This window comes from Oncorhynchus clarkii, chromosome 13 (genome assembly GCF_045791955.1).
Source record: "Oncorhynchus clarkii lewisi isolate Uvic-CL-2024 chromosome 13, UVic_Ocla_1.0, whole genome shotgun sequence".
Lineage (NCBI taxonomy): Eukaryota > Metazoa > Chordata > Actinopteri > Salmoniformes > Salmonidae > Oncorhynchus > Oncorhynchus clarkii.
Window position 1 is genome coordinate 20542354 of NC_092159.1, and position 26005 is coordinate 20568358.

Genomic DNA, 26005 nt, shown 5'->3' on the forward strand with positions numbered 1-26005 from the left:
GCGTCAAATCGAAACTGAAAGTTTAGACAGCCTGTCAGTGTAATCTTTAAATCAGATTCACTCTAACCTTCCACACTGTAACAACCTGAAGCATTTGTGCGGTAAGATTTTAACGTTTTCCGTGTCTCTAGCCTAGCTTCTCTTTATATTATTTAAAGTTGATTAATTGTTGACCATATTGCTTTACAGGTGTGCGTTTACCGATTAAAAAAAGAGCCGGCCAATTGGCTCCATGATTTGCATACTGCTATTATTGATTTTTGAGCTCAAATTTAATGCAGATAGGTTACAAAATAATTATCGAAAGAGGGTGAATCCTCACTGCAGAAACAATAAATAAAGGGGAGAGCGTGTGAATCTGGTCCATGCTCATGTTTGCTGTGTGTTTAAAAAAAAAACGTAATATTCCATATTTGGCCAGGTAACATTTTTTCTGAACGCGCATTTCACGATCTGAAAAAACGATAGCCTTCATTTGAGCTTTACGTTGAAGATTAGCATTTTCTTTCATGGTTCTATGTACATTTTTAAACATTTTGAGAGAAGAACCGTTTGGGAACCCAATGAGCCTTCTCTTTTAAGTGAACAGAGCCAAATGAGCCGGCACCCCGAAAAGACTCAGAATGCCCATTATAGTACAGACGTCAATTCAACGTCAATGTTGGTTCAACATAATTTCATTTAAATGACGTGGAAACAACGTTGTTTCAACCAGTGTGTGCCCACTGCCAGTGGGTGTCTATTTGCATCGCAAAACGATGTATATTTGCCCAGTGAAAAGTCCGAGTGCTGCATTTCCAAGCAGGTTATGTTTCATTTTGTATATCAAACATTTTGGAGCTTTCTCTACATGTATACTATATGGACGTGTTTGTTTGTTTTTGGCTTCAAACCACAATCAAGTTAAGTGCTAAGTTCATGGGCTAGGTTGTACTGGCAGAACTTCCTTCTCATTTACTTCCCCCTAAAGTGAAGTGTAATGGGATTCTACGACAACGAGTGTGCTAAATAACAAATTGAAGAGGGGGGTATTGCACATTTGTCCCTTGATTATTGCATACATTTTTGCATCTGTAGGCCTATTTCATGCATCTTTCAATTAAAGGTCCCTCCAGAAGCCCTCACTAGGGAGCCAAAAAAACACCCTTATTCTTCCATTGCAGCTGTTTAGTCCTTTGGGCATTGTGTAGCTGCATTGGCTCTAGAAACGCTGAGGATTTTATGGGGGAGAATAACTCCAACAGCTTTAGTGGCCACTTGAATGAATTTAACAGTACTGTCATCTCCCACACAATTGTTTCCTTAATAATAGAATGTGTTTCCTTCAGTGAGTGTTATGCTCTTTTGTCTATTTCTATAATGTTCACATTTTGTTGCATTTCTCTGTCAAGGAAATAGTTGAAACAGACATGTTGACAGTCCAGATGGGAGGTGACCAGTAGATAGGCAACACCGTCAACTGTCCCCTAGTTAGCTATGTTAGGCCTTCATTCACAATGTACTTAGTTAAGACCTATTCACCACTTTACTTTTAGTCAAATTGGATTTGTTTCTGTTAGCCACTGTTTTATTTTTATTTTCGGAGAACAGTCCAGAGGCACTTTGTGAGCGACAGGCAGTCAATAGACTTACCTCTGATGGATTCTGGGTTCTAACTCCTGGACTTGGGATAGGGTTAATTATCAAGTATCCTATTGAAATATTGAGTGCTTAGGTTTAGAGGGTCTACACCAGAAGTTAATGGTTATCTGTAGGAGGAAGGTATATGGTGGGTGCAATGAAGCTTGGAATGTACTGAGTGTAGGGAAAACAATCGTATGTGGCAGACATTAATAAGGGGGGAGAGTCGTGGATTAGTGATGAAGGGGGTCGAGTTCAGTTACTCTGATAATTAAAACCTAACACCTCATACTGCTGTGACAAGTGTTGTCATTGTACATTGCTCTCTTCCTACTCAGGAATCCAAAGATGACTTCAGCTACCATCTTCCTGTTTTTTGCGATCCATTTAGCCTGTATCAGAGCTGGAAATTCCTCTGAGAGTAAGTTGTGCCATGACTGCCATAATAATGGTTATAAAATGTTATATACAAAAATGTATTTATTATTTTCAGCTAATTGTTAACTAAAAGTTCGATAAGATTGGTCACATTATGATAAAACTGACTACTATACTAGTAATTCTGTCTTGTATTATTGTCAATTTGTCTCTGTCATGATATTTTACTCACAGAATTTATCAAACTGGAGTGTAAAGAAGAATACCATGGGGTTTATGGTCAGCAGTCATTGCTGCAGTGTATTGTCAAAGCTGTTGAGAATGTGACCATCTTGACCGTGACCTGGAAGCGGGTGGAAGCTGATCCTCTTTTGTTGGAATACCATAAAGATACATCTAACCTAACACCTGGATTTACATTTGCTGAGCCATCCTGGAACAAGGATAATATGAATGTGTCCTTGTTGTTGACAAAGACCAAGATGGCCGACAAGGGGGTGTATGAATGCATGGTGACCACAGACCGTGGTGATGATACAGCTACAACCAGCCTCAGTGTCACAGGTGAGTCCTGTACTGTCTACAGTTCAACCAAGTGTGATTATAAAAAGATAAGCACCTTTCAGCACCGGTTCATGAAAGGAGAAAACTGAACAGATATTCAGCCTCTCTTGGAGGTCAATATAAGAATAGAATACAACAGCTTTTTAAATGTGTCTCATCTCATAACACCCTTCATCAGGGTGTTATGATGCCCACATGCCGAAATGTGTTTAAATGAAGTTCTATTCAACTTCCGTTGTTGTCACACACACACACACACACACACACACACACACACACACACACACACACACACACACACACACACACACACACACACACACACACACACACACACACACACACACACACACACACACACATACAGTTATGATACAAAGTTGATGTTTGGAAAGGATGTTTATTCTGGAATATGTTCAGGGGGAGTTCAGATCTATTTTTTGGTAGGAGCCGGAGTTACTTTCTGTTTCAGAATGACAGTGCTCAAATGGCACAGGGTAGTACCAGTGGGAATGTCCACAACTAGCCTCCATAATGTAATTCTACCCACGATATGCAATCAGTGTTTACACAGTAGGCCTAGTGTACACAGACTACATTAGAACGTGTGTTAGAGATAGAAGAAATGTCTTTCCAGTTTATTAAAAATCACTCCTCCAGTAATCTCATTCCAAGTTATAACCCTCGGATGGACGTTGAAAAGGTGCAAAGTCTGTCTTAACGATGTTTACCCGCTGACGTTGTATAACTAACTACTGGTGTAGCAAATATCACCCACATGTATGATAGATTTCTCTCTCTCTTCCAGCTAAGTACATAACTCCAACCATGAGCTCCATCCCTGAGACCAACATCAAAGAGAACACAGATGTGACCATTTTCTGCAACTCTACAGGCGGGCAACAGACAGGGTTGATCTGGTGGTTTGACCAGGATGGCTACAATTGGACGCACAGGGCTGAACTGGTGGCCAAAGAGACTGACGATGGACTGTTTAGCCTCTCCAGTAAATTCATAGTGCTGAAGGCATCATCCAGTTACACAAACTACACGTGCAAAGTGCTCAATGTCAATGGTGCCGTGGAGGGGATGGCGTCATTTGTGATCCAGTTTGCGCCGCAAGTCTCAGGTACGTGCTGCCGTGCCTGCTACCTATGGGTATGAATATGTTGGTGATGTCATCCTTTGTAAAAGCAGAGTCAGGTCCAAAACATGCCAGTCTCTCGTATTCCCTCATCCTGACCCTGATAATTGTAAACAATTCAGCCTCAATCAAGTCTACATTTATTAGTATAGGCCTTTTTTATGATGTCTTTATCATGTGCGAGCACAATAAAAGTCAGCCTTATAATGAGAGAACAACATGTCACTGAGGAGTGGAGTAGGTCAGGCTGTAAAATGCTCCTCAATCTGACTGAACATCTTCCTTGAAACTGGAGAAAAGGAAAATGCTTGTGTTGGTTTGGGTAAGAAACAACAGAGAGCAATAGTAATGGCATATTTTTGTAGGCACTAACTCCCCCAATGGTTAGTTGGACAAAGCCTATGGGGAAAATGAGTTTCTCTAGGGTTTTTGGATCAAGGCCAAAAATAAGGTCTGTGGTAAACATAGGCTTAGGAGATTTTATACGTTTAGTTCTACGAGATAAATCTTCGTCAGTTAACATAACTTTTTGTGAATTTTGAAGCCTTTATGTCATTTAATAAAGCACATAAAGGCTTCATAATTCATAAAGGTCATGTTACCCTGACTGATATTATCTCATAGAACAAAATGTATAAAATCTCCTAAACCTGTGTTAACCTCAGACCTTATTTTTGGCGTTTATCAAAACCGTATTTTTCCCCCATTAATTTTCGCCATTGGAATGGCTGAACGAATCAAGAATAACTCATTTGCGGGTTTTAGGATTACAAGCCGGCAAGCTCTATTCATGCGTGTTTCAACAGGAATCCAGAAGCTCTTCGATGTTTGCTTAACCCAGTCTACTTGTCATCTGATGAGCCTATAGGAAATTACTAGGTTGATCTGATCCAATAGGTCTATAGAGAGGGAAATAATGATAGTGGAGTTGTAACTACCTGCGCCAGTTGCAAATTAGAGCTCATAGTCCCCAATCTGTCTCTAATGCTCCCTCTTGTCACGATTCAGTGCAGTCATCATAATACCTTTTTACCAGAACATTCTGTCTCTGCAGTTGTTTTTCTCATCTCTGGCAGCCATTTTGAATATTCTTTCTGCTCTGCGGTCCTCCAGCTGTTGTTTTTTAGCCTGGCTGGGGATTTTCCAAGACAAAGGATCCATCTAATGCCAAAACTAATTGTTCTTAGCAATGGGAAGTTAAGTAGCCCTTTCCTGCTGTCAATGACCAAAAGTGCCCTCTTTGGCCTCATGGGTGAAATGATTCTGAATATTTTTCAGAATTTCAAAACCAAATAAAGATTTTTATTTTGTATTTTTTAAACAAATCCGGTGTTTCTATGTCAAAAGGTTTTGTTGAATTTCAGTCTTCAAGATTTGTTTTAGACTAACAATCTCTCTGTGTGACCTTGATTTAGCCCACCGCAGTAAAAGGTTATTAAGACACATGCAGATTTGAACAGAGCTCAAGTCTGTGTGTGTGAAACGCCCTGACACTGACTTTGACCCAAGCACAACTAACCTTTTTCTCTTGACTTCATATCAATTGCCTATTTATTTTGTAACTCCCAATTCATGTCCATTTTGTATGTCCAGAAATGAACGCTGACAATTTGGATTCTGATTCCAACATCCGCTGGCTAGCCCCGGTTGTAGTCATAGGATCTCTGGTCATTGGACTCCTTGCTGCGCTGCTGATATTTAAGAGGCGCTCCGCCCGACGTAAGTACATGAATTGTCATACTCATACAGTAGAGACTGTTGTCTGTGTATAACTCCATTAACAAATATCACTACATGGAGCTTTGATCTAGTATCTGATCATGTATATGTTTTTCATGCAAGCTTAGTGCTAGAATAACCTGCTTATTTTTTTAACCTTTATTTAACCAGGTAGGCTAGTTGAGACCACCTTTATTTAACCAGGTAGGCTAGTTGAGAACAAGTTCTCATTTACAACTGCGACCTGGCCAAGATAAAGCGTAGCAATTAGACACATACAACAACACAGAGTTACACATGGAATAAACAAAACATACAGTCAATAATACAGTGGCCCTGTACTGTGGTCCTGCCTCTGCCAAGCCTACATGCTCTGGCAGCCATCCATTTTTCCTTTGCATGGGGTATTACACAACCTGTAATGTTATCTGGTAACTCAGCCAATCATTTAGAGTAGTCAAATCAGTGACATGTTGTGGCATGCTATTAACCATGAATAGCAGTATAGTTAATACTTAATCCAATCCATATTACTATTATAATATACACTTAGTATACCTGACATTAGGAACACCTTCCTATTATTAAGTTGCAAACCCCTTTTGCCCTCAGAACATCCTCATTTTGTCAGGGGATGAACTCTACAAGGTGTCGATAGCGTTATACAGGGATGCTGGCCCATGTAGACTCCAATGCTTCCCACAGTTGTGTCAAGTTGGCTGGTTGTCCTTTAGGTGGTGGACCATTCTTGATACACACAGGAAACTGATGAGCGTAGAAAAACCCAGTAGTGTTGCAGTTCTACAATTGCGCCTGGGACCTACTAGCATACCCCGTTCAAAGGCACTAAAATCTTTTGTCTTGCCCATTCACCCTCTGAATGGCACACATACACAATCCATGTCTCAATTGTATCAAGGCTTAAACCCTTCTTAAAACGTGTGTCCTCCCCTTCATCTACACTGATTGAAGTGGATTTAACAGGTGACATCAATAAGGGATCATAGCTTTCACCTGGATTCACCTGGTCAGTCTATGTCATGGAAAGAGCAGGTGTCCTTGATGTTTTGTATACTCACTAGTAGGCTATTTATTGTTCATCAACATTACTTTTGGTAAAGGTGATCTTTTTTGATTTCATTTAGGTTTTGTGTCATTTTTGAGAGGAGCTCGAAGGCAGTCCACCTTTCCGTTAATGAGTATGTCCTTCGATATTCACTATTTATTGAAATATTGAATATTTTATGTTTATTTGTCACTTTAGATTTATTCTTTCCCATCTTTCCTAGACAGTTCACAGAATACACTGTGCAAGCAATATATATACTTTATAATGACCAGCATCATATTTGGAATGATGTTTTATATTTTTGTTTTATACTTTTATAACTGTTATAAATTATAACTTTGTATAATACTTTTATAGCTGTTATAAATTACAACAACACTCCATAATGCACTCACATAGCCTGAGTGCCAGTCTGTTTGGTCTATCATGCCAAATCCTTGTCACTCATTGTCATGCCTAACATTTTTGTCTTGACAATGAGCTATGGAGTAGGCAAGATTAGGTCAAACAGATATTTGACCAGGCAAGCATTCACATGATTTTGGTTTGTGAAACTAGCCACTCAGCCTTGGACAGTAAAACTGGGGAACTGTGGCCACTCACCCGGAACACATGTCTGTCTGTTCTCACCCTTCCAAATCCCCTCACTAACCACATCCTCCATCAGTTCCTCTTTAGTGTTGCTTCAGAGGGAGATACTTTGTTTACATTGGGCCCTTATGTCTGATATGCTGTACATACAGTATCTGTCCATAAATGGGCCTGGTTTCTTGTCCCAGTCTGTCCCGGTATCTGTCTCTGTGTAATATCTAATATGCTGTACATACAGTATCTGTCCTATAAGTCCAGGGCAGGAATGGGCCTGGTTTCTTGTCCCAGTCCGTCCCGGTATCTGTCCCTGTGTAATATCTGATATGCTGTACACACAGTATCTGTCCCTGTGTAATATCTGACATGCTGTACACACAGTATCGGTCTTAGCTTTCCTATTAAACATGACTATTATGGTGATTGAATGTAGGTCAAAGGGAAGTGTTTCATCCATCACAAGTGGAGTAGAAAATGGAGTGTGGATGATTACTAATTGTTTGCCAAACCAGTTGGCGACAATTTTGCATTGTTTCAATGGGGAAATCTTAACAATTGACTCTCCCCTGTACTCATTTTGTTAGTTTAGCTGCATGGCTGTGGTGAAGGGAGATTATGTATTTGGGTCATACTATTATGTAATGCTGGGTGAAATATGGGCCTATCTGCACTGTGAGGGAAGATTTGCTATCTTGACTAACTTTTCTCTTTCCGCCCGACTCTTAATTTCACTGAACTTTGAAGGAGGCAATGTTCCTCTGGAGATTTAAATGTTAGATGACATTCCTCCACAATATGTCACAGATCATATTCTGACTTAGCCTTTTTCTTTTTTAGGTGACCACCAACCAGATACCAGGCATGATGGAGATGTTGAGGCAGAAGGTACTGTGTCCATGTGTTCAATCTACAAATAATATATCTATATTTATATTGTACATGTACAATGAACATATCTGTCTAAAATACATTGTATTTTCTATTCAGCATCAAGGTTTCTTAGGGGACATGATTTTTTAAATGATTGATTGTCCTGTAGTTAACCTTGTGGTTATCTTGTAGTTTACATGCTACTCGTGCTCCTTGTAATGATTAGTGAAAAGTCTCTCCTGTTTTTACTTTCTATTATTGTGTAACATTATGCTCTTTCTTTCTTTATTTCTCTCTCTCTCTCTCTCTCTCTCTCTCTCTCTCTCTCTCTCTCTCTCTCTCTCTCTCTCTCTCTCTCTCTCTCTCTCTCTCTCTCTCTCTCTCTCTCTCTCTCTCTCTCTCACCTTCTCTGTCTGTCTATCGGTTCTCTTTTTCTTTCACTCTCTTTCACTCCCTCCCTCCCTCCCTCCCTCCCTCCCTCCATCTCCCTCTGTCCAGGTCTAAACAGTGACAGTCCACAGGACCAGCGTGACAGTCTCTAGTAAATGATTCGTTAACAGGCAGTCTCTGGAAGGGACTGTTTCCTTCAATAAGGAAACAGTCCCTTCCGATCAATAAGGGGCTTGTCACCATCACTGTCTTTTGATGGACTGTTTCCTGTTAAGTGTCCGATGACAGTCACTTTGGCACTCAGGTCATTCTGATTGAGGCATCTGTTTCTTCATAATCTACTGATGATGACAGCCTTTAAGGTCTGTGGTTGATTACAAATGATATGTAACTGCCCTCTATATCAATGTTTCTATACAGGGTTGCCATGGGGTCATAATGCCATGGTGTCATAATGCTTCAATAAGGAAACAGTCCCTTCCGATCAATAAGGGGGCTTGTCACCATCACTGTGTCATCACGGTGTCATAATGCTCTAGATTCTACCACTGCAGAACATTGGTATACTGTAATACCAGGTAATCTAATCAATGTACACACTGTACTACAAGGTGCATGGTTTAACATTCCACGTTTCCTGTACTGTAGATTCTACCACAGTGGTTGTTATTACTATACTGTAACACCAGACCATCTAATCACTATAACTTTACACACGGTTCTATACTAAGGTTGTGCGAACATTCAAAAACAGCACTTTTCTGAAAACATGTAGTAAAACTGGTTTCCCTTCTGAAAGAGGGTTTCGCAAGACTGTACAACAACCACTCTTATAACCAAAAGCCAGCCTGTTGCTCCTACCACAGAGGATTTGTTTGTGGCCTTCCTCTTACTCCTTTCTTCTTGTCTTGTGCCACCTGCTGGTGGACAATTCAGGTCTATATTTATATAGATACTAGCCTTTAAACACTGTGGTTGATGACTTTAACAGTCTCTGTTTGAAAGCCTAACATGATTGGTTCTGTACAGCAGGATTCCCCAACTGGCTGTCCACGGGTCAAATTGGTTTTATTTCCCCCCCCCCCCCCCCCCCCCCAAGTTTTCATAAATGAACTATAAAAACACTAGGAAATCAGCTCCAAGTTATTTTAATTTAAGAAGTCTGTTCCCAAGTATTCCTATGCAGAATAGAGAGACACGTGCTCATATAGAAATGTAAGCAAGGTTTGAAATGATTCTGTTCTAGTCAAACATGATATATTTTTGTGCTACTTGCGTTTAATTTGCAGTCTACACATTTTTTGTAATTATGTCCCCCCCCGACTCAGGAAAAAAAAATCTGCCCACGGCTGAATCTAGTTGATGATCCCTGCGGTATGGGGTTGCCATAGTGTCAGTATACTGTAGATTCTACCAGTATGATTGTTAAAACTGTACTCTTAACACCAAGCCATCTAATCCTTGTAACGTTTCACACTACACTAGAAGGTTCATGAGCAATGTTTCTTCTGATTTTTTTCATCACTGAGCAAACTTCAGTTCCGCTGAGCGCAAACTTGAACGTTGTGAAAATTCTGTCCCACTTCCGAACACTGAGGCTGTACCCACTTTTAAGTTAGTTTTAATAGTGGTCAAGTTGGCTACTGTGGCTATTTGATCATAATGTAGGCCTACCAGAGTGGTCTACCATCAAAAACAATGGAACAAATGCCTCCTATAACATTTGAACACGGAAATAGCTGTTCTATCATTCAGCCTACAGTATCAGCCACTGTGTGGTGTTCAATGTAGGGCTGCATTCAATGAGACTTTTGAAGAAAACATGCCAGGCTTGACATTAACTTGTTTCTCCACTTGTCCTTCAGACAAGGAGGTGACTGACAATGTTGCTGTGTTGTTTGTTTACGCGTGTACAAAGCACTTTCCCCCAAAAAATATGAAGTAAACTGGTTTCGCCTCTGAAAAGACGGTTCTGGTAGATACTCTACTTTGATTCTGCTCCAATGTGTATGTGAAGAAATGCTAGGCTAAATATAAATAGTACATCACTTTTGACTAGAAGGAAATCAGGGAGCCATTTTGAATTCAACCTTTGACTTGACTTTGTGTCACCTCTGGAACGTATTGTAACATTAACCCAACCTTGTTACCAGCAGCCAGCCTGTTGCTTCAACAGTTCTACCACAGCAGTTTCTTTTGATTTCTCCTTCCTTTTTTTCACCTGGTGGTTGATTATGAAAAATGTGGGAAAACATTTAGAAAATGTTTTGTGGGGCAGCAATTGTCTTCTATTTACATAATGATTGTTTCAGTTCCCATGATGTTTTACTGCTATCATGCTGCTGTTGATGGCATTGCAAATCGACTTGAGAAATCTGTTGTTGTATTGCGGCAACTTGAGGTGAACGCTGTCCACAACAAGACTACACCTCCCACAATTCCTTCCAACTCCTCGACAGTGTCTGTTCCTTCTTACTTAAAGTGCACACTTGGCAGTTGTCGCTGTAGATACAGATATGATGAACCTATTTCTGCGCCAGTCAGCATGGAACTAGTCAGGGCTCTTCCACAGAAGGCTGGACTTTGATCTTTTTTGTTGTTGTTGATTTTGGCTTTGATCTACTATGGTGGCTTGAGATGTTTGTGCGTCAAGTTATGATTATTTCCCAATTCAAACAAAAAATAAGACATGTTATTTCGTAGTGTAAGAGGTCAAGATGAGAGAGGAATCCTGTCTATATATGAAGTGATTATCAAGTGATTTGTTAATACGTTTTTTTTTTAAAGTCAACTTCCTGTTTTCAGCACATAGATATGCCTGCTTGAGGCCTGCTCTGCATCTAACCCCATATAACAGACTTTGTTATTGCTACATTTGGTATGTTTTTATATGTGACTTTGTTTGTTATGAATACATCATTGAGATGAAAGCTTTTTTACTTTGTCCAGATATAACATGTAAATAATCTATTGTATAGAATGTCCGGGTATATTTTGCACTGTGAAATTCCTGTTCAGATCCTGCACCTTGATACTGTTCATTCAATATAGGACAGTGAGAAAGTTGTTACACTGAACGTTTTGTAAATACTTTCACTTGTTGTTTTTTAAATACTACCATCTTGAAACAAATAAAAAATCATAATTGATGGGGTGGCTAATCTGCATTCTTTTCTGTTCTAAGATCTAAACTGTTTTAATACGTTTTAAGGAACCAAAAGCAGTAAACACATTGTGAGGAAAATGTATATAATTACTGCACAAAGGAAATGTTTTTTTCTTCTTCAGAATGATGTTTTATATACAGTACCTTGCAAAAGTTTCCCCCCTTTAGCGCTTTTCCTATTTTGTTACATTACAACCTGTAATTTAAATGGATATTATTTGGATTTCATGACATTTACATACACAAAATAGTCCAAATTGGTGAAGTGAAATTTAAAAAATAAGTTGTTTAAAAAATATATTTTTTGGGGGGGGGGAAAAGGGGTGCGTGCATATGTATTCCTCCCTTTGCTATGAAGCCCCGAAATATGATCTGGTGCAACCAATTACCTTCAGAAGTCACATCATTAATTAAATTAAGTCCACCTGTGTGCAATCTAAGCATCACATGATCTGTCACATGATCTCAGTATATATACACCTGTTCTGAAAGGCCCCAGAGTCTGCAACACCACTAAGCAAGCGGCATCATGAAGACCAAGGAGCTCTCCAAACAGGTCAGGGACAAAGTTGTGTGGAAGTACAGATCAGGGTTGGGTTATAGAAAAATATCAAACTTTGAACATCCCACAGAGCACCATTAAATCCACTATTAAAAAATGGAAAGACTATGGTACCACAACAAACCTGCCAAGAGAGGGCCGCCCACCAAAACCCACAGACCAGGCAAGTAGGGCATTAAAGAGACCAAAGATAACCCTGATGGAGCGGCAAAGCTCCACAGCGGAGATTGCCGTATCTGTCCATAGGACCACTAAGCCATACACTCCACAGAGCTGGGCTTTAAGGAAAAGTGGCCACGAAAAAAGCCATTGCTTAAAGAAAAAAAATAAGCAAACACGTTTGGTGTTCGCCAAAAGGCATGTGGGAGACTCCCCAAACATATGGAAGAAGGTACTCTGGTCAGATGAGACTGAAATTGAGCTTTTGGCCATCAAGGAAATGCTATGTCTGGCACAAACCCAACACCTCTCATCAACCCGAGAACACCATACCCACAGTGAAGCATGGTGGTGGCAGCATCATGCTGTGGGGATGTTTTTTATCGGCAGCGACTGTGAAACTGGTCAGAATTGAAGGATGGAGCTAAATTACAGGGAAATTCTTGATGGAAACCTGTTTCAGTCTTCCAGAGATTTGAGACTGGGACGAAGTTTCACCTTCCAGCAGGACAATGACCCTTAGCATACTGCTAAAGCAACACTCGAATGGTTTAAGGGGAAACATTTAAATGTCTTGGAATGGCCTAATCAAAGCCCAGACCTCAATCCAATTGAGAATCTGTGGTATGAATTAAAGATTGCTTTACACCAGCAGGAACCCATCCAAATTGAAGGAGCTGGAGCAGTTTTGCCTTGAAGAATGGGCAAAAATCCCAGTGGCTAGATGTGCCAAGCTTATAGAGACATATCCCAAGAGACTTGCAGCTGTAATTGCTGCAAAAGGTGGCTCTACAAAGTATTGACTTTGGGGGGGTTCTTAGTTATGCACGCTCAAGTTTTCAGTTTTTAAAAAAGTATTTCTTGTTTGTTTCATAATAAAATAATATTTTGCATCTTCAAAGTGGTAGGCATGTTGTGTAAATCAAATGATACAACCCCCCCCCCCCCCAAAAAAAATATATTATAATTTCAGGTTATAAGGCAACAAAATAGGAAAAATGCCAAGGGGGTGAATATTTTCGCAAGGCACTGTATTTTTTTAGCCCAGCGACAGTACATTAGTACACAGTAGCAAAATGTAGCAAAACAATTTGCAACGGGAAACGTATCGTATATTCAGGTGGTCCCTCTCCCTCTCAGCTTTCATTTTGTCCCTTGTGAATACAACCCTGGATTGATTGAACTGAAGTTAGACATGTGACACTGAACAGAAGGCAACATGTCCACTAGAGGAATTTCTCTCCTCACATTAAAATGATGACGCAAAGCGTAAGAAGAGATATGAGCTGAGTTTGATTAACATTGAGAAAAATCGACATCTGACAGATAAATAACATGAACACAACATGATGTAACTTTGATGTGCTTTAACATGCCTGTAGTTATGTGAATGCAACAAAGTTAATTTACAGATGGATCTGTTGTGTTTTTATAACAATGCAATCCATCTGAACTCTCCATTCACCATGTTTTTTGACTAACACAATAAACCATTGAAATTATAATAACATATATAGAATTTGATTAAATTAAGAATTCTAAATTAGACTGCAGTAATACATGAAGGTGTGGCTGACTGTGAGGGACTGTGATGTCAGATGTATCCTATTTCCTGTCTTTCTAAGTAGATGTCAGACAGAGACAGACAGCAGTATACAGGCAGCTGTGGTGATGGTGATGTCACTGCTGAAGTGTTTGCTGCTGTTCTTCTTCTCATTCAATGAATTGACCACAGCAGCAGGTAAGGCAAGCTGTTTCTTCCCAGCCAATCAAGGTTGATTCTGTGTTAAATCATGTTCAATCATTAAAGTGAAGGTTCTGAGTCCTGCAAATGTTTAATTTTGTGTATCCAACATTTCTCCACATCAAGTGGAGTCAAGTATACTATATGGATGCTTTTTTCTCTCAAACCACAACCATGTTAGCGGGGTCCTATGTCCTTTTATCCCTTGATCATTGCCTGCATTTTTGCATCGATATAGGCCTATTTCATGCATCTTTCTGTAAAATGTCCTTCCAGTAGCCCTCACAAGGGAGGAAAAAATCCCTTATTCTCTCATTGCAGCTGTTTATTCCTTCGGGCATTGTTCAGCTGCATTGGCTCCAGAAGCAATGAGGATATTGTGGGGGAGAATAACTCCAACAGCTTAGGTGGCCACTTGAATGAATTTAACAGTACTGTCATCTCCCACACATTGTTTCCTTAATAATAAAATGTGTTTCCTTCAGTGTGAAAATTGACGTTTCCCTCCCTTACTAGCTCTGACTTTGCTGATTGCTACTTCACTGAGGAAAAATGTATTCACAATGACTATGATATGTGGTTGATCCATCTATCTAGACTACAGTACTATTACGTTTGTTTTGTGGACACCTGCTCGTCAAACATCTCGTTCCAAAATCATGGGCATTAATATGGAGTTGGTCCCCACTTTGCTGCTATAATAGCATCCACTCTTCTGGGAAGGACTTGCTTCCATTCAGCCAGAAGAGCATTGGTGAGGTCAGGCACTGATGTTGGGCGATTAGGCCTGGCTTGCAGTCGGCGTTCCAATTCATCCCAAAGGCGTTCAATGGGGTTGAGGTCAGGGCTCTGTGCAGGCCAGTCAAGTTCTTCCACACCGATCTCAACAAACCATTTCTGTATGGACCTTGCTTTGTGCACGGGGGCATTGTCATGCTGAAAGTACAGAATCGTCTAGAAGGTCATTGTATGCTGTAGCATTAAGATTTCCCTTCACTGGAACTAAGAGGCCTAGTCCGAACCATGATAAACAGCCCCAGATCGTTATTCCTCCTCCACCAAACTTTATAGAGTGCTCTATGCATTCAGGCAGGAAGCATTCTCCTGGCATCTGACAAACCCAGATTAGTCCGTCAGACTGCCAGATGGTGAAGTGTGATTCATCACTCCAGAGAATGCGTTTCCACTGCTCCAGAGTCCAATGGCGGCAAGCTTCACACCACTCCAGCTGACACTTGGCATTGTGCATAGTGATCTTAGGCTTGTGTGCGGCTGCTCGGCCATGGAAACCCATTTCATGTAGCTCCCGACAAACAGTTATTGTGCTGACATTGCTTCCAGAGGCAGTTTGGAACTCGGTAGTGAGTATTGCAACCGAGGACAGACGATTTTTACGCGCTTCAGCACTCGCCAGTCGCAGTCTGTGAGCTTGCACACTTAGATGTTTCCACTTCACAATAACAGCACATAACAGCACAATAACAGCACAGTTGACCGGGGCAGCTCTAGCAGGGCAGAAATTTGATGAACTGACTTGTTGGAAAGGTGGCATTCTATGACGGTGCCACGATGAAAGTCACTGGGTTCTTCAGTAAGGCCATTCTACTGCCAATGTTTGTCTATGGAGATTGCATAGATTTGTGTTCAATTTTATGCACCTGTCATGAACGGATGTGGCTAAAATAGCCGAATCCACTAATTTGAAGGGGTGTTCACATACTTTGATATATACATAGTGTATCTTAAGATGAACACTTAATTCGCTTTGAATAAGAGTGTCTGACTAAAATGTAAAATGTTATTCTCTTTTGTCTATTTGTATAATGTTCACATTTGATTGTATTTGCCTGCCAAACAAATAGTTGAAACAGGCATGTTGACAATTCATATGGGAGGTGACAAATAGATAGTTTAATAGGGGACAGTTGCCTGATGGCCTGTGTTAGGCCCTCATTCACTATGCACTTACACTGAACAAAAACATAAACGCAACATGTAAAGTGTTGGTCCCATGTCTCATGAGCTGAAATAAAAGATCCCAGAAAAATGTTGTGAACAAATTTGTTTACATCCCTATTAGTGAGCATTTCTCCTTTGCCAAGATAATCCATCCACCTGAGAGGTGTGGCATATCAAGAAGATGATTAACAGCATGCTCATTACACAGGTGCACCTTGTGCTGGGGACAATAAAAGGCCACTCTAAAATGTGCAGTGTTGTCACACCACACAATGTCACAGATGTCTCAAGTTTTGAGGGAGAGTGCAATTGGCATGCTGCCTGCAGGAAAGTCCACCAGAGCTGCTGTTAGAGAATGTAATGTATATTTCTATACCATAATCCACCTCCAATGTCCTTTTAGGGAATTTGGCAGTAAGTCCAACCGGCCTCACAACTGCAGACAAGTGTATTGCGTCGTTTGGGCAAGCGGTTTTCTTAGTCAAAGTTGTGAACAGAGTTTCCAATGGTGACGGTGGGGTTATGGGCAGTCATAAGCTGTGGACAATGAACACAATTGCATTTTATCGATGTCAATTTGAATGCACAGAATTACTGGGAGGCCCTTTTATTTTGAAAGGTGTCTTTGACCAACAGATGCATCTGTATTCCCAGTCATGTGATATCCATAGATTATGGCCTAATGAATTGATTTCAATTGACTTATTTCGTCATATGAACTGTAACTCAATAAAATTGTAGAAATTGTTGCACATTGCGTTTATATTTTTGTTCAGTATAATTAAGACCTATTCAGCACTTTACTTTACCTGTATTTGTTTCTGTTTTATGACTTTATTTCCATACGACAGTCCAGAGCCACTCTGTGAGTGATAGGCGGTCTATAGACCTACCTCACGCAGTCTACAGACTTACCTCATACTGCTGTGACAAGTGTTGTCATTGTACATTTCTCTCTTCCTACTCAGGAATCCAAAGATGACTTCAGCTACCATCTTCCTGTTTTTTGCGATCCATTTAGCCTGTATCAGAGCTGGAAATTCCTCTGAGAGTAAGTTGTGCCATAATAATGGTTAGAAAATGTTGTATACAAAAATAGATGTATTGTTTTCAGCAGATTGTTAACTTTGTGGTTCGGGAGAACTGTATATCATTTTTTACTCAAAGTTCAGTAAGATTGGTCACATTATGATACAACTGACTCCAATAACAGTAATTATCTTCTTTATTTATGTTGTCTCTTTTCACTGAAATTATATTTTACTCACAGCATTTGTCAAACTGGAGTGTAAAGAAGAATACCATGGGGTTTATGGTCAGCAGTCATTGCTGCAGTGTATTGTCAAAGCTGTTGAGAATGTGACCATCTTGACCGTGACCTGGAAGCGGGTGGAAGCTGATCCTCTTTTGTTGGAATACCATAAAGATACATCTAACCTAACACCTGGATTTACATTTGCTGAGCCATCCTGGAACAAGGATAATATGAATGTGTCCTTGTTGTTGACAAAGACCAAGATGGCCGACAAGGGGGTGTATGAATGCATGGTGACCACAGACCGTGGTGATGATACAGCTACAACCAGCCTCAGTGTCACAGGTGAGTCCTGTACTGTCTACAGTTCAACCAAGTGTGATTATAAAAAGATAAGCACCTTTCAGCACAGGTTCATGAAAGGAGAAAACTGATCAGATATTCAGCCTCTCTTGGAGGTCAATAGAAGAAGAATAGAATACAACATTACATTATTTTAAGTGTGTCTCAGCCAGGCTGTTATGATTCCCACATGTTGAAATAAAGTTATATTCAACTTCCGTTGTTGTCGCTCGCACACACACACACACACACACACACACACACACACACACACACACACACACACACACACACACACACACACACACACACACACACACACACACACACAGTTACGACACAAAGTTGGTAAGGATGTTTCATTCTGGAATGTGTTCAGGGGGAGTTCAGATCTATTTTCGTGTGTGTGTGTGTGTGTGTGTGTGTGTGTGTGTGTGTGTGATTGGACAGCACAGCAGGAGCCAGAGCAATCAGTGTTTACACAACAGGCCTAGTGTACACAGACTAAATTAGAACGTGTGTTAGAGATAGAAGAAATGTCTTTCCAGTTTATTAAAAATCACTCCTCCAGTAATCTCATTCCAAGTAAGTATAACCCTCGGATGGACGTTGAAAAGGTGCAAAGTCTGTCTTAACGATGTTTACCCGCTGACGTTGTTGCGAACTGCACCCACATGTATGTAATATTATTTATCTTCCTATCTCTCTTCCAGTTATGTACAAATCACCAACCATGAGTTCCAGTCCTGAGAATGGACTGTTTCCTGTTAAGTGTCCGATTACAGTCACTCTGGCACTCAGGTCATTCTGATTGAGGCATCTGTTTCTTCATAATCTACTGATGATGGCAGCCTTTAAGGTCTGTGGTTGTTTACAAATGATATGTAACTGCCCTATATATCAATGTTTCTATACAGGGTTGCCATGGTGTCATAATGCTCTAGATTCTACCACTGCAGAACATTGGTATACTGTAATACCAGGTAATCTAATCAATGTACACACTGTACTACAAGGTGCATGGTTTAACATTCCACGTTTCCTATACTGTAGATTCTACCACAGTGGTTGTTATTACTATACTGTAACACCAGAAAATCTAATCACTATAACTTTACACACGGTTCTATACTAAGGTTGTGCGAACATTCAAAAACAGCACTTTTCTGAAAACATGTAGTAAAACTGGTTTCCCTTCTGAAAGAGGGTTTCACAAGACTGTACAACAACCACTCGTATAACCAAAAGCCAGCCTGTTGCTGACGTTGTTGCGAACTGCACCCACATGTATGTAATATCATTTATCTTCCTCTCTCTCTTCCAGCTATGTACAAATCACCAACCATGAGTTCCAGTCCTGAGAATTGCATCAAACAGAACACAGACGTGACCATTTTCTGCAACTCTACAGGCGGGCACCAGAAAGGGTTGATCTGGTGGTTTGACCAGTTTGGCACAAACTGCACAGGCAGTGCTGAACTTCTGGCCAAAAAGACAGACGACAAACTGTTTAGCCTCTCCAGTAAACTGACAGTTCTGAAGGCTACATGCAGGTGGTTCCACAAACTACTCATGCACAGTGCACAACACCAATGGAGTCCAGGAGGGGAAGGCATCATTTGAGATCCCGTTTGTATGTTCCACAGGTACGTTCTGCCATCGTGGTCGGTATACATGAACGATGTTTGTGATGTCATCCTTTGTAAAAGCAGGGTCAAGTCCAAAACATGCCAGTCTCTCGTAATTCCCTCATCCTGACCCTGATAATTGTAAACAATTCAGCCTCAATCAAGTCTACATTTATTAGTATAGGCCTTTTTTACGACGTCTTTATCATGTGCGAGCACAATAAAAGTCAGCCTTATAATGAGAGAACAACATGTCACTGAGGAGTGGAGTAGGTCAGGCCGTAAAATGCTCCTCAATCTGACTGAACATCTTCCTTGAAACTGTAAAAAAGAAAAGGAATGTCTTGGTTTGGGGAAGAAACAGTCCATGCATGTTTCAACAGGAATCCAGAAGCTCTTCGATGTTTGCTTAACCAAGTTAACCTACTTGTCATCTGATGAGCCTATAGGAAATTACTAGGTTAATAATGAAATAATGATAGTGGAGTTGTAACTACCTGCGCCAGTTGCAAATTAGAGCTCATAGTCTCCAATCCGTCTCTAAGGCTCCCTCTTATCACGATTCAGTGCAGTCATCATAATACCTTCTTACCAGAACATTCTGTCTCTGCAGTTGTGTTTCTTTCCTGTGGCAGCCATTTTAAATGTTTTTTTTTGACCTGCCTGGCTGGGAATTTCCAAATAAAAATTATCCATCTGATGCGAAAACGAATTGTTCTTAGCAATAGGAAGTAAATTAAGATTATATTTAGATTAGAAAAGAGCACTAGTCTGTGTGTTTATTTTAAGATATCAAAATAATCTGAAAAATTACTCTGCTGGAAATTAAGTTGGAACAAGTGAAATGACCTGATACTGACTTTGACCAATCATAGCTAACCTTTTCCTCTGGATTTGATATTTTAGAAAAATTTTGGAACTTCTATTTAGTAGAAATTACATTGAATTTTGGTTGACTGAATCCAGGTCTACTGGAATATATTTGTACAAATAATCAATCTGATTTCATTTGTTCAGCTTCTATCTCAAGGCCATCAGACTGTTAAACAGCCACCACTAACATTGAGTGGCTGCTGCCAACACACTGACTCAACTCCAGCCACTTTAATAATGGGAATTGATGGAAATTGATGTAAAATATATCACTAGCCATTTTAAACAATGCTACTTAATATAATGTTTACATACCCTACATTACTCATCTCATATGTATATGAATATACTGTACTCTATATCATCTACTGCATTTTTATGTAATACATGTATCACTAGCCACTTTAAACTATGCCACTTTGTTTACATACCCTACATTACTCATCTCATATGTATATACTGTACTCGATACCATCTACTGCATCTTGCCTATGCCGTTCTGTACCATCACTCATTCATATATCTTTATGTACATATTATTTATTCCTTTACACTTTTGTGTATAAGGTAGTAGTTGTGGAATTATTAGGTTAGATTACTCGTTGGTTATTACTGCATTGTCGGAACTAGAAGCACAAGCATTTCGCTACACTCGCATTAACATCTGCTAACCATGTGTATGTGACAAATACATTTGATTTGATTTTGGATTTGACTTTGATTTGATTTGTTCTCAATTATGGACTTTGTGCATCTATATCTGGTCACAGATAGAGTAGCACCTCATGTATTTAATTCAAAAACACGTGAATTTCCTATTTAATTTGTAAATTGTTTCTTTTCCCTCGCAGTTGAAGGTTCAAAATATGATTTTGCTTCTGATTCCACCACCCACTGGCTAGCCCCAGTTGGGGTCATAGGATCTCTGGTCATTGGACTCCTTGCTGCACTGCTGATATTTAAGAGGCGCTCCGCCCAACGTAAGTACATGAATTGTCATACTCATACATGACAGACTGATGACAGCTCTCGTAGACTGTGTGCTACGTGGGCCTGGCTGATATGTGTGATCTCTCTCTCTCTCTCTCTCTCTCTCTCTCTCTCTCTCTCTCTCTCTCTCTCTCTCTGTGTGTGTGTGTGTGTGTGTGTGTGTGTGTGTGTGTGTGTTAGGAATTTTATGAATAATGACTGAACAATATCTACATTTAAATAGAACTATAACTAGTTAAACTCTACCCTGTTTTATTATATCTGATTAATAATGTTCATTCATAAGGAAGGGATTGTGTAGCATGAAACAGGGGGTAATTAAACATAATAAACATCATTCCAGCCAGGTTGGGGAGGAATGGATTGTGGGTTTTAAGTAAGCAAAAAGGGTCGTTAACCTATGGTTGAACCGACTCAACTTAGCTCTCGGATGTTTAGATAAGGCAGTGAGTGCCTCCCTAGGTTTTCCATTATCTGGAGCTGTCTGCTGAATAGTGATAGATGGTGGTGAGATTTCAGAAGATTTCAGAAGTTAATCTTGATATGGTTTGTGTCTGGAGTGAGTGAGCTGTTTTGTCTTGGTCGATAGGAGGATGGATATTTTATAACCTATGACGTCATATTTTGTATATAAACTGTTGTTTGTGGTTCCTTGGCAGCGAGCTCCGAGAATAAATATTATTATCTAATTTTGATAAGACTGGTCTCTGTCTATTTTATTTAAATAGGAATCTTACAAATTCTTATAAAATAGACTGAGTGAATTCAATGATAGGAATTATGAAATTCCGATGACAGTAACTCCTTCATGAACGGATATCATTGTATGAAGCTTTGTTGAGTATCATGGATCTCTGCTTGGCATGCTAGTTTGTGCTAAATGAACCTGTGCAGTGGGACTGGATGCTTTGGCAGTTGGCAGCCAGCCATTTTGGCTCTGAATGGGGATGCTTACCTTAAAGTTGCACTGCCAAGTACCTCAGTAGTCAAACAACCTAGTGAAAATACCCCAGGCTCAGCCAGTCGACAAGTACGGTAGATAAACATCTTTACTATACGATCAGTGGCTTTCAGCCATGTGTGGTATAGGCTTATATTAACCATGAAAAACAGTGCATTTGATGCTCAATCCAAGTCAATATTAATGGATTAAGCATGAAATGCACTAGTAGGCTATTTATTGTTCATCAACATTGCATTTGGTTTACTTATTCGCTTTTTTATGTATACTGTACAAAAGTATAAATGCAACATGCAACAATTTCAATTATTTTACTGAGTTACAGTACATATAAGTAAATCAGTCAACTGAAATAAATAAATGAATCATAATCTATGGATTTCACTTGACTGGGCAGGGGTGCAGCAATGGGTGAGCCTGGGAGGGCATAGGCCCACCCACTTGGGAGCCAGGACCAGCTTATCAGAATGAGTTTTTCCCCACAAAAGGGCTTTAAAACAGACAGAAATACTCTTCAGTTTCATCAGCTGTCTGGTTGGTTGGTCTCAGATGATCCTGCAGGTGAAGAAGCCGGAGGTGGAGGTCCTGGGCTGGCGTGGTTACATGTGGTCTGCGGTTGTGAGGCCGGTTGGACGTACTGCCAAATTCTCTAAAACGACGTTGGAGGCGGGTTATGGTAGAGAAGTGAACATTCAATTCTCTGGCAACAGCTCTAAAGGAAAATCCTGCAGTCAACATGCCAAATGCACACTCACTCAAAACTAGAGACATCTATGGCATTGTGATGTGTGACAAAACTGCACATTTTAGATTGGCCTTTTATTGTCCCCAGCACAAGATGCACCTGTGTATTGATGATATTGTTTAATCAGCTTCTTGATATGCCACACCTGTCAGGTGGATGGATTATTTTTGCAATGGAGAAATGCTCAGTAATAGGCACGCAAACAAATTTGTGCGCAACATTTGAGAGAAATAAGCTTTTTGTGCATATGGAACATTTCTGGGATCTTTTTTTTTCATCTCATGAAACATGGGACCAACACTTTACATGTTGTGTTCATATTTTTGTTCAGTATAGTTTGTTTTAAGATTTATTGTAATAGTAGGTTTTGTGTCATTTTTTCACAGGGGCTCGAAGGCAGTCCTTCAATATTCAGTATTTATTAAAACGTTTGATTTTAAGTTCCTCTTTTGTGTTGCTTCAGAGTGAGATACTTTGTTTACATTGGGCCCTTATGTCTGATATTCTGTACATACAGTATCTGTCCCATCAGTACAGGGCAGGTATGGGGGCCTCCAGGGGCAAAAATGCGCCTGGTTTCTTGTCCCGGTATCTGTCCCTGTGTAATATCTGATATGCTGTACATACAGTATCTGTCCAGAAATGGGCCTGGTTTCTTGTCCCAGTCCGTCCTGGTATCTGTCCCTGTGTAATATCTGATATGCTGTATATACAGTATCTGTCCAGAAATGGGCCTGGTTTCTTGTCCCAGTCCGTCCTGGTATCTGTCCCTGTGTAATATCTGATATGCTGTACATACAGTATCTGTCCAGAAATGGGCCTGGTTTCTTGTCCCAGTCCGTCCCGGTATCTGTCCCTGTGTAATATCTGATATGCTGTACACACAGTATCTGTCCTATAAGTACAGGGCAGGAATGGGCCTGGTTTCTTGTCCCAGTCCGTCCCGGTATCTGTCCCTGTGTAATATCTGATATGCTGTACACACAGTATCTGTCCTATCAGTACAGGGCAGGAATGGGCCTGGTTTCTTGTCCCAGTCCGTCCCGGTATCTGTCCCTGTGTAATATCTGATATGCTGTACACACAGTATCTGTCCTATCAGTACAGGGCAGGAATGGGCCTGGTTTCTTGTCCCAGTCCGTCCCGGTATCTGTCCCTGTGTAATATCTGATATGCTGTACACACAGTATCTGTCCCTGTGTAATATCTGATATGCTGTACACACAGTATCTGTCCTATCAGTCCAGGGCAGGAATGGGCCTGGTTTCTTGTCCCAGTCCGTCCCGGTATCTGTCCCTGTGTAATATCTGATATGCTGTACACACAGTATCGGTCTTAGCTTTCCTATTAAACATGACTATTATGGTGATTGAATGTAGGTCAAAGGGAAGTGTTTCATCCATCACAAGTGGAGTAGAAAATGGAGTGCTGATAATTACTAATTGTTTGCCAAACCAGTTGGCAACAATTTTGCATTGTTTCAATGGGGAAATCTTAACAATTGACTCTCCCCTGTACTCATTTTGTTAGTTTAGCTGCATGGCTGTGGTGAAGGGAGATTATGTATTTGGGTCATACTATTATGTAATGCTAGGTGAAATATGGGCCTATCTGCACTGTGAGGGAAGATTTGCTATCTTGACTAACTTTTCTCTTTCCGCCCGATTCTTAATTTCACTGAACTTTGAAGGAGGCAATGTTCCTCTGAAGATTTAAATGGTAGATGACATTCCACCACACTCTGACTTGTCCTTGTTGGTTATAGGTCACAGTGGCCACCCAACAGACAGGCGTCACGATGATGAGACAGAAGGAAAAGTTATCCTCACTGTATGTTGCATCGACATCTAACATGTCTATATCTCCTATTGTACATCTATAATGAATATATCTATATGAAACATATTGTATCTACATCTACTGTATTTATAATAGGTCTCTTTCTATTCAGCATCATAGCTTCATAGGGGACATGTTTTTTTAAATGATTGATTGTCCTGTAGTTAACCTTGTGGTTATCTTGTAGTTTACATGCTGCTCGTGCTCCTTGTAATGATTAGTGAAAAGTCTCTCCTGTTTTTACTTTCTATTATTGTGTAACATTATGCTCTCTCTCTCTGTCTGTGTATCTCTTTATCTCTTTCTCTCTGTTTCTCTCTCTCTCTTTCTCTCTTTCTCTCTCTCTCTCCCTCTCCCTTTCTCTTTCTCTCTCTCTCTTTCTCTTTCACTCCTTCTCTCCAGGTCTAAACAGTGACAGCATTCCAGTCTTTAGTAAATGATTCGTTCTCTTTCTCTTTCACTCTCACTCTCACTGTCACTGTCTCCCTCCCTCCCTCCCTCCCTCCCTCCCTCCCTCCCTCCCTCCCTCCCTCCCTCCCTCCCTCCCTCCCTCCCTCCCTCCCTCCCTCCCTCCCTCCCTCTGTCCAGGTCTAAACAGTGACAGTCCACAGGACCAGCGTGACAGTCTCTAGTAAATTATTCGTTAACTGGCAGTCTCTGGAAGGGAATGTTTCCTTCAATAAGGAAACAGTCTCTTCCGATAAATGAGGGGCTTGTCACCATCACTGTCTTTTGATGTACTGTTTCCTGTTAAGTGTCCGATGACAGTCACTCTGGCACTCAGGTCATTCTGATTGAGGCATCTGTTTCTTCATAATCTACTGATGATGGCAGCCTTTAAGGTCTGTGGTTGTTTACAAATGATATGTAACTGCCCTATATATCAATGTTTCTATACAGGGTTGCCATGGTGTCATAATGCTCTAGATTCTACCACTGCAGAACATTGGTATACTGTAATACCAGGTAATCTAATCAATGTACACACTGTACTACAAGGTGCATGGTTTAACATTCCACGTTTCCTATACTGTAGATTCTACCACAATGGTTGTTACTGTATACTGTAACACCAGACCATCTAATCACTATAACTTTACACACGGTTCTATACTAAGGTTGTGCGAACATTCAAAAACAGCACTTTTCTGAAAACATGTAGTAAAACTGGTTTCCCTTCTGAAAGAGGGTTTCACAAGACTGTACAACAACCACTCTTCTAACCAAAAGCCAGCCTGTTGCTCCTACCACAGAGGATTTGTTTGTGGCCTTCCTCTTACTCCTTTCTTCTTGTCTTGCGCCACCTGCTGGTGGAAAATTCAGGTCTATATTTATATCTTGCCCAGGGCTCGCCTCCATGAAGGCAGTGCAATGGAACGCAACTGTAAACCTGAAAAACAAGAGTCAATTATTCATGGGAGAGAACTGGTATCAGTTTCA

At 40.4% G+C, this 26005-nt stretch overlaps 1 protein-coding gene across 6 annotated transcripts; it reads left to right on the plus strand.

Annotated features, from left to right (window-relative positions):
* Window positions 1–26005, plus strand: LOC139424555 (CD276 antigen homolog). 6 transcript variants are annotated; one of them, XR_011635952.1, is made up of 9 exons: window positions 54–101; window positions 1959–2041; window positions 2233–2562; window positions 3371–3691; window positions 5300–5425; window positions 6571–6624; window positions 7920–7967; window positions 8451–9645; window positions 10098–11491. XR_011635952.1 is itself a non-coding variant. In XM_071176513.1 (8 exons), the coding sequence occupies exons 2-8, from the start codon at window positions 1969–1971 to the stop codon at window positions 8492–8494; spliced, it is 996 nt and encodes a 331-aa protein (XP_071032614.1). In that variant the 5' UTR covers window positions 54–101; window positions 1959–1968; the 3' UTR covers window positions 8495–11491. The 6 variants fall into 6 exon arrangements, 4 of the variants coding, with proteins under 4 accessions (XP_071032616.1, XP_071032614.1, XP_071032615.1 ...); XR_011635954.1 differs by lacking the exon at window positions 6571–6624 and having other exon boundaries at window positions 6–101; XM_071176513.1 differs by having other exon boundaries at window positions 8451–11491.